Raw genomic sequence first — 14,992 nt, 5'->3', positions numbered from 1 at the left:
CTTCATTTGATGCATAGGACCTTTCAGAGCTGTTTGAAGACTGAAAGTCTTCATGTGAGAGGAACTGTGCCATTTTTTTGCATCTCAAAGATAATAAACTTCCTGTCTCAAAGGAATATCAACATTTGAAAAAGCAGCAGCTAGACAGCTTTATAAGATGAAGTCTTTTATTTAACTAGTGTAATTGATGTAGAAGAGATGCTATTAAGCTCAGCTCTATCCATTGTCTCACGAATATGTCCCCATCTTGATTTATACCTTTAAGGAAGTACCAAGCTTCTTAATAGTCTGGTTTGGAAGCTGACAAGTATGGTCTGGAAGGGTAGCTGGTTAGATGGGCTTAGACTGGCCAAAATGCCAGACTCAAGGGCTGGTAGTCAGTGGTTTGCTGGCTGGTAGCAAGTGGGATCCGCACTGGGGTTTGTATACTTTAACATTTTTATCTGTGACCTGAGTGATGACATAAAAACCCACCTGCAGATGTGCTATAGATGCTTTTAGTTAAGGGCACTGATTGACAAGATGAATGGCAGATATTTCGTGCGAGAGGACCTTGAAAACATGAGGACTAGGCCGGCAAAACCCTCAGAAACCCAGCAAGGTACGAGGTCCTGTGCCTGGGCTGTAATGACCCCATACATTTGTACAGTTTAGGAGATGACAGGCTGAGCAGCAGCCCTAGTGAAGAGGAGACGGCATGCTAGTGGATCCCACAGTGAATAAGAACCATGAGTGCAAGTCATCTCAGTATGGGAAACTGGCCTCTGTTGGGAGGAGTATGGCCAGCAAACTAAGGGACCCATTATTCCTTTCTCTTGGCACTGACAGGCCCATACCTGGAATACTGCATTCCACTCTAGATGTGGAGATACTGGAGAGTGTCTAGCAGAGAGCTAATGGGATGGCCAAGGGCAGGGAGTGATCAGGGCTTGGCTGAGGGACAGGCTGAGGGAGCTGGGCTTGTTTAATCTGACAGAGGAGGCTGGGGAGTGATCTAATGACATCCTAAAAATACCTGAAGGGTAGATGCAAACTGGTGGAACCAAATTCTTCTATGATAATGTTAGGTAACAGGTACAAGTTGTAGCTTTGTAGTTTCAGACAGGACATTAGGAAAACCTTTTCCATTTCAGATGGTGGTGTAACGCTGTGATCTGGTGATCACAGATTCTCTGTCTTTCAAGTTTTTCCAAACTTTGCAAAGGAACATCATGGCTGACCTGATCTAGTGCTGCTTTGGGCAGGGAGACTGGCTGTGGGCCTTCAGACCTCTCTTCCAAACAGCGTTTTTATGATGCTGTGATCTAAAGCTCAGTGAAATTAACTGCAGTTCTTTCCCATTAGTGTTGCACTGAGCTAAATGTCTGTTAGCTGGCATCTTGTATTGCCTGAGGGTCAAACAAGATTTCAGAGTGAGAAGAGGATATACTTGCTAAACACAACTGGAATTCTATATGAAAAAACGTAGCCTAAAGTCACTTCTCCCTCAATTAAAATGTTCCTCTGAAACAGTGCCAAGTTAAATCTACTGGTATTGTCAGATCTCTTTGCAGATACAGGGAGTGGGGCAGAGAAGGATGGGAGCAGGTGGTAGAAGCATTTCTAAGGAATATGTCTGCAGTAGATGATTTTCTCATTAGGGCACTGATTCTGCTTTCTCCTGCAACCTTTGCCTCATTTTATGATACATGTTGTATTTAAATACTGATGACATACCCACTGTGGCATAGTGTCCACAGAATTGCCTACAGGGCTCTTACACAGGTTGCAGTGTGAATGATGGAGGTAATAACCATTTAAAATTAATATGGAAAGAATTGATCTCAAATTAATATTCACTGTCTTGGTTAGTATTTGCTTTGACATGACATTTCTGCTTAGTAAAATGAAACTCAGCTGTAAATGGAATCATCAAAACCATGTTCCTGTAAGGCAGGATTCTTGAAAAGTGATTCTTGAGCCAATCAAGGCTGAAGTTTTGTCTAACACTTCTGGTTGGTGTAGCCAAATAAGAATAGTGTTAGTTATTCCCAATGCAACTGTGATACTAAGTCTGTTCTCTAACCTTTAAGTGTGCCAAAATTAAGAAGTACAGCCTTTCTTTCAGGGAAGCATAGAGGTGTCTCATAAATTTCCATCAATTCTGACATTTCTTTTTACAACTGTCTTTAAGCTAAATAAGGCCTTCTACATTTTTTGTGGCATTATTTGTATGACTTTTATATGCTTCTGTTTAAAGATTCCAGAAAATGTGGTGATGATACTGTAGCAGGAAAAAAAAAACTTGTAGCTTGTCAAAGCATTTCTCTAACAGTGCTAAAATTTTGCATCTGATAACTTATTTTCTTTTTCTACATTTAGTCAGACAAAGCTTATGAAAACATGAAGGCTCTCAGGTGAGGGATCTGGTGCACAGATTTGTACAATGTGTGAACTCAGTTCAACACAGGTCACATGCAGGTGAAGCCTGAGTTATACCTGCCTAAAATTTTCATCAGAAAATCTGCCCATGCCCCACTCAACCACTTTGCTTAAGATGTTTTTTCTGCTTCCTGAAGAAGGGTGATAAAGGGAGGGCCACAGCGTGAGAGGCTCTTCCTTCCCTAGAACTTCTGTTCAACTACAAAAGATTATTTGGATTCTTTAAGTTAAGCATTGCTGAGCTGTAGCAATGTAAATTTCAATACCTGTGTAGAAAAAAACCCCAAATTTATTTTTAACTGATTGTCTGGTGTTGATAGTGGAGAATTTGACAACAAGAAGCATGTTTGAAATGGTGATAAAGCAAAAGATGTTTAATTCAGCAAAAGGGATATCAGTTAGGAGTACTTTAGTTTTGGTTGAACCTGCCTCAAAACTTGAGATGAATAAGTTAACCTTCTTAGCTCTTTCTTTGCTATTATTCTATGATATCTCTCTAACAGGGAAGTGATGGCAATGCTTAGTTAGGCCTAGTTTCTTGAAAATGCATCTTCCATGAGTTGCAATCAGTTCTCCTAGTGTGAAGACCAGTAAAATTATGACTGTAGTGTAGAAAATGGAGGCTGAAGATAACAGAGAAAAATCTTGTGTAGAAGCAGGGCAGGAACTTTCTTCCACAGTCATTGACTGGAAGTTGGGTGCCTGTCAGCACCATAGCTGGTCCTACCCCTTTAAACCAAAGGAGACTGTGAAAGTATGAGAGAGCAGCAGGGACAGTGAAAATTAGCAAAGAGGCAAGAAGACAAAGACGAGACAGTTTTCAGTTGAGGCAGCAGGGATGTAAAGTTGGAAAGGAACAGAGTCCTTCAGTAGTACCAAGAGTCCAAGGCAGCCTCAGGAGCCACAGTTACTTGCTGTCCAAAATGTGCTTTTCCAACTCTGTATGTTACTGGAGACTATTTCTGGAAGACAGATGGCAAAAAGAAATGGTCACAACCAATACAGTAGGCACAGAGGCAACAGTAGGCACGGGCATTTGGTATATATACCTAAAACTCTCAGCAGCTGGGGATCCAGAGTCTTCTTGGATCACAAACCTCACTGGTATTAAGAGAGAGGCATGGTACTGATAACAGCTTCTTTAAAAAAAAGAGCCGAGTGATACAGAGGTTTTTGGGAATCTTACTGTAGCATTCAGCAAAAGCTGGAATGAACTTGAGCACTATCTAGCTGTGTCTGTTAATACAAATAGGTCCATTAGTAGAATAAAAAGCCATGTCATCTAGTTGAAGGAGTTGTTCCTCTCAGTAAGTATCCATGCAGTAAGAGCTCGTAGCAAGTGAAATAATTCAAGTAAATTAATGTACTTAACAGAAAGTATAAAGTTATAAGTCGTATAATTCCAAGCCAAATTATTAGTAAGATCCTAAAAACTCTAGTTCTCTTAACCCTATTGAGAAGTGAGTTTTCTTCCAAGCAGCTGCTTCCACAGTGCTTTTTCATTTAGGCTGGGTCTTCCTTCACCTCCTGTTTTGTATCAGTTATACGTGCAGAAACATAGAAGAGTCCAGTTTTCAGGCATTCCTGTAGCTTTTGAGGGACAGATCATGTAAGAACTGTATGAGTGGGCAACAAAAGGAAGCACTGAACTTGTAAATCAAAGTTGGCTGGAGGATATTAGCTCAAGGAAAGCTGGGAATTCCCTGTATCTATGAAATTACCCATGGCAAGCCTTACCTTCTTGGTATAAATAACAAGAAACAACTCTTTTCAAGTAAACATAAATTGCTGCATTACTTAACAAGAAATACACCAAGTATCTTGTATCTTTTCAGGAAGAACGAGAGGCACGGGCCAAAGCTGACAAGATTAAACTTGCATTAGAGAAACTGAAGGAAGCCAAAGTTAAAAAGGTGAGCCTTAAAATAGTAAATGCTACCATAAGAGCTACTAGCTAAGTATCTATTATCATAATTTTTAATAATAAAGTTCTTATTCAAGTGACTAGGCTTTTTCATGTTCTGTCTGTAAAGATACTCTCTGGAACTGTCTTGTCATCCACCTGAGGGACTTATTTTTAGGATGATTTGGAAAGCTGTGCCTTTTTTTTTTTTTTTTTCTTTAATGCTGGGGCAAAGCACACTTCTGATAGGTTACTTTAGAGAAAGTGGAATGTACATTAAAATGTTGCTTACTTATGCTGTGCTAGTTTCAGAAGTATTAAACTTCTGTAGTGGATGTGGATTTAGCTAAACCCTATTAAATTAATGAGGGTCTTCTTGCTAAATCTTTTCACAGCAGTGTAGTTATGTACAAGGATAATAGAAATTATCTTAGACCAACAAATTAGAAAGCTTCCAGCCAGTGTCTGCACACTGCTGCAGTGTGTCATGTAATTATGCCCACTCATCCTAAACTAGTGTTCCAGCTGAACTCAGTAGGAGCTGCAGGTGTTCAGTAACCCTGAAAAATGGATGTGAAGAAAAAACAATCATGACCTTTCAGTCTTGCTCAAACAGAAGATGAGAAGTGCTGAAGATCAGAGTCTGCAGGGCTTCCAAGAATAATTGAAGCATCCAATAAATTTGGGGTTGTCAAGACTTGAGATGATTCCCACAGAACACTTCATGTTCATGTACAAATGCTACTTCTGAGAGAATGTACTGGGAGGATTTCACCAATTTTGGCTTTCTTGACCTTTGTTAAATATTAAGATTGCTCATTGGTCATCCCCTTTTCCTTGCAATGTTACCAATTCTCCTTTGGGAGATTCCCCTCCCCCCATTTTTTTTCCCACCCAGTAGGGCTCAATCTTATGGCTGTGTCACTATAATGACATTACTGTACCATTCCTGAATTCTAAATTGATTAAGTAATTGTCAAGAAAACTAATCTTCTCTCTTTTACCAAAAGTGGAGAGCAGAGGCCAGGGAGGATAGTGAAAAGCAAGCTCACAGCCCTGGACTTCAGGAGGGCAGACTTTGCTTCTTATGTGCACATTTTAAAATAAGGAGCTATTTAAACAGGAATATATGGAAAAGTCCTCCCAATTCACCAGTTTGGTTCCAGTTTCCATGTACAGACCCTGTAGAGAATTATTCTACTGTTTTCAATACTAATGGAGCATTTTAAGTACTTTCCTTATAATGTATTTGCAGTTTTTTCACATTTTTCATACTTCAACATTTTCTTGTGTTGTTCCTCTGAAAGAAGTGCACGCTCTTTTTCTCATTTAAAACTAAGCTTTCCACATTTCTAGCTTACATTAAGAATACTCCGTCCTTTTGTACTTGCTTTCCCTATCAAGCATTTTCCTTAATTGCACATGTAGTAGATGTAAAGAAGAGATTAGCTTCTGCTTTTTCTCCCTAGCAATTTCACCTTTCCTGAAGTCTTGCAGAGGAGAAGCTTCAATTTTCTTTTTTGAGAAAAGGTCTTTATTTTGGTGGCAATGTAATGTGAAAACTTCCAAGGTGTTCTATTCCCTAAGCTCGCTGTGGGACGCAGGGTGCCTTTGAATCAGTAATAACCTTCAGCCTTAATCTTTCTTATCTGTGTTAGCAGATTCAGACTAGCCTTTTTCTTGCTTCTGAAGTTAACTGACTCTTCTGTGACTCTACTCAGCTCGTTATCAAGGTGCACATGTACGATAACAGCACAAAGTCACTGATGGTGGATGAACGTCAGGTGACACGGGATGTTTTAGACAATCTCTTTGAGAAAACCCACTGCGACTGCAACGTTGACTGGTGTCTGTATGAAATGTACCCAGAGCTGCAGATTGGTAAGTGGTGTAGTGACATGGCATATAGCAAATAGATATGGTGCATACTATGCTGTTGGTAATCTTGAAAATGTAATAACATTTCTCCTACCTCTGTGTCCCCTGGAGTTGGAACATCACAGACTCGAAGCTGAGGGATGCTGCAGGAATATATAGAGCTGTTCTTGCTCTAGAAGTGAGTCCATTCAGCTGTGCTCTGAACTGCAGAAGGCTCCTTGCCCATCACCATTTCCACTATTCTATTTTACAAAAAATGAAGGGGCCATGTGAATTTCAAGGTGGTGGCAGGCCCAAACACACCAGTACTCAACTCTGCTCTTTGAAGAGAGGATGCAGTGCTTGAGTGCTGTCAGCAGGCTGTTACATACTGACCAAACAGATGTTGTAATTAAACAAGACTCTGTGAGAAGCATATCAGTAATTTCTAATGCTTTTCATTTGTGATAGTTGTTTTCTTAAAGTGTGGCTGTGAACAGGATATTGCTCTCTGATGGCTCTGCAGCTCTGCTGAGGCTAAGTTATTATTTAGGAAGTAATTAACCTGGCCTGTAGGTCCCTAGGAAACAGGTGTGCAAAACTTACATATTGTTTGGTGCAACATAATGAGTCTTGTTTGAAAAAGGCTTCAACGTTTGATTAAGATCGGAGTATTCTCTAATTGTGAACTATTTCAGAATATTTTTATTGTCCAGACTGCGTAGGTATTGACATCAAAAGGAAAAGGAAAATTGCCACAACTTTCTTTCAGGGTCACATTTGACCTAGAGAAATGGGAAATGGTCAAACAGCCTTTAATGTTCTTAGTTTACAGTCCCTTAGCAGAGATGTGAAAATGCACAAATAAAGTCAAATATCAATATTGCACTTTAAAAGAGCCCCAGCTGTAATCATGCTTTTTTAAAGAAATTTAAAAATAGCTGGAAAAGCCTGACTGGTCATGAGCAAGGAGACACTCATCTGCTTGTAAGATTGGCACAGGTATTTACTACTAATCTGTTCTTGCTACTTGATTAAGATAATGATGCTGCATTCTTTTGTACCTGCTTATCTTAACTAAGGAAAGACTGCAAATGTCATTTGACCCTAGAAATCTCATAAAAGTCACTGAATAATTTTGGTGTTTTCCTGTCTTAGAAAGTTGCTCCGTTTTGTCTAGTGTGACTTGGACAAACATCTCTGAGTGTTAGGATGACAGCACATAAACAGATTGTTTTCTGAATCTCCATAGTCATTAAAAAGAATGGACTTGTGTTTCTTCATAATCTGGATAGACATTTTAGATTTCCCATCATGCAGTTAAAACTGAAGGTATCGGTGAGATTATATGATACAAACATTGGGTTAATGGTGAGATTATTTTTTTTTTGGTAAATAAAAATTACTTGTGTTACTTTAGTCCCAGCTAGTGCTTCATGGTTTGGGTTAGTGTTAGGTATTGGTATAGTAAGAAATTACTCTCATAATGAATAAAAATCATTTTAAAAGTCAGGACAGAAGGAAAGTACTGAAGGAAATAAACCTGTAGCTGGTTCAGGAAAAAAAAAGAAAAATCTATTAACTCCTGATGCAGACATCTATTACCAGGTCCAAATCTGCTGGGAATGTAGCCTTTTTGTTTGCAGAAGGGAATTTCAGTATGAGTGGAATGGTACTATTCTTTCTTCTGCTTCCAGTGCACAGCAACATGTAGTTAATTTTGTTCAAAATCAAAACAATGTGAACTATTCTTTATTCTTGTCAGTATATTTCTAGGCTGTTTTAGATAGCTTTATTACTATCAGCATGAAGACAGACTTTTCTGCAGTTCATCTTTCTGCCTGCTTTTCAGGCATTTAAAAGAATAAAATTACATTTACGTTAAGAAGCAAATCTGAGCAGCAAGTATTTCATGCTAATCCGAAGGTCCAAGCTAATTTTATATCACAAGATCTTTGACAAGATGTCTTATATATACTGTTATTTTGAAAGACTATAATTGCAAATAAAATAAACTACGGTTTTAGATTAATTATGTTAAATATCGCAAATAATCTCAGTAGTGAGATGTCAATATAACACTGGCCTGTACATACCAGCATGTATTTTACAATAAAGACTCTTGCCTTATAATAGGCATCCAGATTTGACTTTTTTTTTCTTTTTTGGTAACAACAATTGTTAAAAAGACCCTCCTGAGGATGGTAAAATCACACCATTTATACAAGAAAATCCTGGTGCAGGAAATAAATAAACAAAAGTATATGTGGCAAAAATGTGTGTTATGATCTGAGAATTGTTTTATGGCTATCATGGGCTATAAGGTACTATTTACTCTTCAAACCATTACCTGGGTTTTATATGGTGCTTTTTATTTCTATTTTTAATTATGAGTTGCTAAATGAGTTGTGTTGTTTATGTTGTTAAAAGTTGCCATCTACTTGTGAACTGGTCCTGAAGTTAATCCCATTCTGTGAATTTAATTAATTCACAAAATTTAGTTTGGATGGGATGTACTGAACTCTTGTCAAAAGTAACAAGAAGTTTTAAAGAAAGCCTACAAAATGTATGCTGTGTTATCTCCTCTTATACTAGGCCAGCCTAGGCCATTGGAAGATGTCATCATCAGATCACTGAAATAGAAGTACAGCTGTTCCCAGGGAACTGTCAAAATCATACTGAAAATTGGAGCTGGGTGAATTCCCTATCCCAGTACTGAATTTGTAGAAGAGTACAGGCTGGGTCCTTCCAAAATGACCTGTCAAATAACACTCAATTCCTTTTCCTTTGAAAGGGGGTTTATATTACTGTTCAGCTACTTTATATAAGTGAAACTGCAGAAGAAGAGATCAGAACCACCTAACCTCAGCATACCCCTGTGGCTTTCCTGGGTGGAGGACCTGGGTTCAGAGCAGATCAGGAAGGGATAGAACTGACACTAGGTCTCCCACACCCCTGGTAAGGTTTTTAACTACAGCGATGGTGGGTGAACCAGTATATCTTCACATCAGCTCTCAGTCTGTCTTCCTATTTCCTCTCTTTTTCTATTTGTGTTTTTAAATACAGTTGCTTGAAACCAAACATTTTATTTTCAGTGCATAGAATTCTTCCCTGCTGACAAAAAGCAATTTTTCATTTGTTCCAATAAGTAAAAAGACAAGGAAATAAATTTTTACATTTGTTTCAGTTGATTCACCAAAGTGAATATGTACCTCCCTGATTATATTGCAAACCTTAAAAAGAAAGCAAACAAAAGCAGAGAGCTTGAAAAAAGTTGAAAGACATGAAAAAGTTGAAAAAAGTTGAAAGACATGAGTGTAACCATCTGCTGCTGCTGGGTCACTGTTTCCATCCTTTGTGATCTTGAAGCAACAGCATAGAGATGCAGGAGGAGTCCAGGAGCATGCCACAGCTACGTAAGACATCTTCTGTAGCTGCTTTGCACTTCCATATGCACAATTTCATGTGGTTTTACTCCTGTCTGTTTAGTGGAAAAGAGCTGGACAGTCCAACTCTGAGTGAACATCAGATAATGATTACATTCTTACACAGGAATTTCTGCAGCCTCAGGAGAGGGGAGAAAGAGTCTGAATGTCTGACATTACCTTTTCTATCTCTCCAGAAAGGTTTTTTGAAGACCATGAAAATGTTGTTGCAGTGTTATCAGACTGGACTCGAGACACTGAGAATAAGATTCTGTTTTTGGAGAAAAAGGAAAAATATGCTTTATTTAAAAATCCCCAGGTAAGCTAACATGGTATTTGGATTAGAGTCTAAACTTAGGTCATTTAGTCTGCATGCTGCCTATTGCATTAATAATTTGCTTTCAGCTCTGTCAGAGAAAGCAAAACTTGTATTTTCAACCAAAAAAACCCCAGAATGTTGAATGCAAGGATTTGAAAATTAGTGTTTTCTACTTTTTCCTGATGCTATTTTAGAGTCCCATCTATAGTGTTAAAAAACGAAGCCTAGAATTCACCTCCAGCACAAGCCTTTGCTTAGGCACAGCTCTTAGAACTGAGGTGAGATGGCACAGCCGTAAAAATCTGGCCGTTGTCATTATTACAGCTTCTCCACTATTTCTACTGATGAAAATCAGCCTTTCCTTTAAGGTCCGTTTTTTACCAGTTGTATGTGAAACTCATGAAGAGTATGCTGAGTTCTACAGAGAATTTATCTGGATTTCATTTATACTGGGAAGAAGCATTGGGTGAACAGTAACTCGTGTCTAGCTTTGTGGAGGGTCTGCACACTGAATTGCATTAAATTATTGAGGATAGGTGTGTATACAAATCGTGTATTTCTTGTGCTCTGTAGTCAAAACCATATTTACAAACACCCTAGCACATACGGTTGATGGATTCTGGGGCACAAGATCTTTTCCCCTTGTCAGTCTCCTGTTAGCTGACTGAGCATCTGGGTTCCTGAGAGCAGCTAGAGAAAAATCAGCAATTCAGTATTGCCAGAAATTGAGTCAAATATATAATTTGGCAGCAAATCTCACCAAGCTGCTCATTAGGAAGTTATTTTTTTATAGAATGAGCCAATGTTTCAAATAAAACCTGTGGAGAGGAAGTTTCCTTCATTGACACAAGTATCCACAGTCAGGCAAAGAAAACTTATCCTGCAGTGTACATGGAATGATGCTGATTTTTAATATGAAACAGCAAAGCCAAGTTTGTAATTAAAACATACATGATGGCTCAAGGTGTCATACTTTCTAATGCATATAGACATACCTAGCAGCAGGGGTTCAATGCATGTTTGATTTGTACACTAGTAATGTTATTTGGGCAAGGCTCTAAACCTCTCACAGGAGGTAAATCTTTGATGAGGATTCTGGTCGTTTTGATTGGAATGAAATTTAGAAATAAGCATGACCTAAACCAAAACCAGAACAAGAGTGTAACTCTGTTCTCCCATCCTAACTGGATATGGACCAGTCTGCAGTCACTGAGCTTTAGCCCCTCTTCTAAGCTCTAAAATGAACAGTCTAAGGGAACTGAGTAGTTGCAGCAGTCATACTGTTGAAATATTTTGCCAGTAATAAAGTCTAACCATCTCTCAGGTTTAGTAAATTCAAACACTGTGAGACAGGTAATATCAGCAAACTGTCTTTGTGGCAGAAAATAATCAGTATTGTACAGACAGAGCTCACACTAGATAGTAAAACATGGTAAAATACGTGATCTGGAGTAAGTCCTTGAAAAGGTAAACCAAGGGGAAATGCTGAGCTGGGGTGGGGTAGGGCAGGGTCTATTATTACCTAACTAACTACATGTGGAAATTGTAGTGTAACCAATGGGAAACTGAAATCTAGTGGTGTGATACTGTATTCTCAGTATTTTCAGCCTCCTCCTAGCTCAGTCAAGGCTGCCTCATAAACTCATTTTGGGAGTACAGAAATTGCAGAATGCGCTTTTTGACACACCAAGTGGTGCCAGTGCAGCAGCAGTTGAATTCTTTGTTGGTTGTATTTAGGGCTTGTTCTGTTGGAGGTTGTTTGTGGAGATCTCACGGTTTTATAACTCGCAGATACTTTTCTGGGAAAAAAAGAGGCAAATTCCAAAGGTGGACAGGTGCCTACAATTCATTCTTAGACAAACCAGTGATACAAAATTTTCATTACAGAGGTTTGACACAATTAAGTGCTTTAAAAAAATCTTATTATAAAGGTGTTCAGATGCCTTCCTGAAACAGGTGGTCCTCTGGAGAAGGTCTGTGACCTGTGCCAATGTTCATTGTTTCTTTCTGTGAAGTAGTTGTAGAGCTGATATAGATTAAACAACAATTAGTTAAATGCATTTCATTTTCTAAGAGGCAACTGAGGTTCTGAAAGGCAGGATTTATTCTCTGTGTCTATGCTAGGAACATGTTGCTCAGCTAATGCCAGTGGCTTTTTTTGAAGACTTATCATTATTGTCATGCAGTGTTCTCTAATGTTTCTCTTCAGCTTTGTTTCTAAAATATTTTTTAAAGTGTTTGGAATACATTGTAGAAAAAAACACAATCCTTAGGTGTCCCCCTCTTCCACGAAGACAGGCACACTTTTGCCCTTTCCTCACTGTGATATAACTTACCCAGCAGGGAACTTGGTCTCAGTGACTCATCCACAGAGATGGAGCATCACAAGTCTATGACTAGAGTGAAACAAAAATACGTACTGGTGCATGGGCAAATAAAGAAAACACATGGGAAAGGTGATGCTTTGCCATGTGGTTGAGTGATGCTGTGCTTTTGTCTTGAAAGGAGAGGTTGGCAGATTTAAAGACCTCTTTTCAAAAGCTCAAAGAATAATTCTCAGCTAAAAGATACTCTAAAAGAAAGGAAAATGGGGGAAACACAGCTATTTTTAAGGGGTAGCTGAATTTAAACTCCTGACTAAATTGCTGGTCTTAGAGCGTTGTATTTCACTTTTTCTTGCATGAACTTTGATTTCCTGTGTTTTTCTTTTGATAAAGTCAAACAGTGCAGTCAAACAGCATGTGCATGTGGGGTTTTTTGGTTTTGTTTTTTTTTTGTTATAATGGGACAGTATTTATGAAAATTATTGGAAGTCTATACAGTGAGTACTTTATGCTTCTGCTCCTTCATATGTGAGCCAGAAGTGAGAGCTACACCTTCCAATGGAGAACCCATGACTGAATTGACATTTTATTTCTTCTGAAAAGCAAGAGTTCTCAACAGCATCAGAAGGAGGTGGAGTAAGAACTCGTAATGTCTTTCATAACTGGACACCTATAGTGAGTTTCATGCTTGAATATTTATTTTAAAGTCAGTGAAATTGGGCTAGTATCCAGCAGGTGATACTTTTGTTTTTCACCAGTTTGGCCACTTCCTATGAGTCAAGGTTTTTATTTTGTCTCCACTGTTACCCAGTGAAGGAAACATAAAAGGGTAGCAGGGAACCTGATTATTGAGTATGCTGGCAAAAGTGCAAAGAAATAGAAGTGAGAACAGGGAAGTGTTTTTCGCTGTACTTCCATTGCTTAGTAATGTTAATCTCTATCTCTTTTTTGGGGTTTCAAAGAACTTGGCCTTTAGCTTCATATATTTATTTACATTTGTGATCTTCAGAGCAATTATACGTATCTTCTAATGTTTTTAGTGTGCACTTTTCGGGGGGACACATCATGATATGAGTTGCAGGTATGACCATGTTCTGGTTTATTTTTTTTCTGCACAAACCATACTGCATTCAGTACACAGTTGAAATTATCTGAAAGGGGATGTGAACTGGCCAGTTCTTGCCTCATTTTGGGTGCAGTTTGGATGAGTGTAAACAGGCAGCCCATTGCTCAAAGAAGGTAGTCACGAGTATGAAGCAGCTGCCTTGTTTGCTGCACAGTGTCTGATCTGTGCTGTTGTGGACCTTGCAGTAGCTTGAAAGCACAAATACAGCCTAAGCAGTAGGGGGTGCAGGGGGAGCATACTTTCTTGGAACACCTATTTTTTGCTATATACTGACAAGTAGTTGCTGCTGTATTCCCATTTGTATGAGGCTGTGTATGAAAAAGGGTGAAAGGTATGAGAGAGGTGCTGTTTCATTTAGGAAATGCTTTTTTATAAATATAGAGATGTGAACGATGATCAGCGCAGTAGTTAAGGCTACTGTTTCTACCATGATCCAAGTTTGGTTTGCTTACATGCCACCATAGATGTTTTTTGAAACTAATGAAAACACTTTCTTCTTCCACTGTTTGAGGGTTATACAGTGGAGAGAGATACAGCCTGATTTTTTTTACCTGCCTTTCCACACAAAAGGAGATGGCTGTAGCCTTAAGTGGAAAGATTTTATGCATAGACTCATCTTTTGAATGTAAGAAATAGTTAATTCTCAAATCTGTAGATATATGTGGAAAGCTGCCCTGTAGCCATATCTTTGTCCCATTAATGACCTGACATGGCAAACCAAACATGCATTTCACAGCGGTGTCCTCACACAGGAAAGAGCTTGCCTTTTATCATGACCTTTGACTACTGGACTTGAAATGACCTCTTCTGGACACATGTGGTTTGCTTCCTCTAGGATGAATGCTTCTCATCAAAAATAGGAGACCACACGGTGATAAAACAAGTACAGTGTACAGTCTGCTCCCCAGGTTTTTAGCCACTGACAAATAAGTACCATGTACTTCCAGATTTCAGGGCAAAGACGTAAAGGAGGTAATCAGTAACAAATGAAATGTGTGCTGACAGGTGAAAGATGACAGTGTACATCTGTGTAGCGTTGGGTTAGGTGACAGAGCCCTGTTTCCCTAATGAAAAAGCTGTGGTGTTAGAGATCCAGCGTGGATATTTTTGCAAACTTTCTCTTTACGATTGATTATGTCAGTACAGGGTGGTCTGTGCTTCTGCTAAATAAATGCCAGATGCCTGAATGTGAATCAGTTGTAGTCAGAGGAGCTTTGTTTTCTTATTATCAGTGCATGGAAGGCTGACTGAGCCAGATGAATGCTCTTCCACCGGTAGTAAAGCTGATGAACCAAGCCTTGTTCAGACAGTGATAAGGTGTACTTACCTTGATAAATCTTCATTGTGTATTTTAGGATTTGTACTATGCCTTTATAATGATCTATAGAATACTTACAGCTTGCATGTCCGTCTACTTTCCAAATCCATCCCAAAGTCTGGAGGTCCAACCCAGCCTAACAGTGCTCTCTGAGATTTCTCTTCATACCTTCATCAGTGCCAGAGTGGGTGTGTTAACATTAAGCCAGCAGGGTTGTGATAGTGCTGCCTGTCAAGAAGACCTGTTGCGTGTGCACAGAGGACTGGGCTGCAGCTGCTCAGAACAGCATCTTTTTTCCA

General features: G+C 39.0%; 1 protein-coding gene across 1 annotated transcript in view; it reads left to right on the top strand.

Moving 5' to 3' along the window:
- Positions 1-14,992, top strand: part of LOC113986036 (amyloid beta precursor protein binding family B member 1 interacting protein) — a 66,162-nt gene that overhangs the window by 22,097 nt on the left and 29,073 nt on the right. Inside the window, exons 5-7 of the mRNA XM_027717408.2 lie at positions 4,257-4,334; positions 6,046-6,205; positions 9,804-9,925. Of these exons, the coding sequence (XP_027573209.2) occupies positions 4,257-4,334; positions 6,046-6,205; positions 9,804-9,925 (360 nt within the window). The remainder of the gene's footprint in view (positions 1-4,256; positions 4,335-6,045; positions 6,206-9,803; positions 9,926-14,992) is intronic.

Source organism: Pipra filicauda, unplaced genomic scaffold (genome assembly GCF_003945595.2).
Source record: "Pipra filicauda isolate LSUMZ 115617 unplaced genomic scaffold, ASM394559v2 scaffold1_size10287979_pilon, whole genome shotgun sequence".
Classification (NCBI taxonomy): Eukaryota; Metazoa; Chordata; class Aves; order Passeriformes; family Pipridae; genus Pipra; species Pipra filicauda.
The sequence above is the reverse complement of the archived record's forward strand: the minus strand, read 5'-3'. Positions and strand labels throughout refer to the sequence as shown.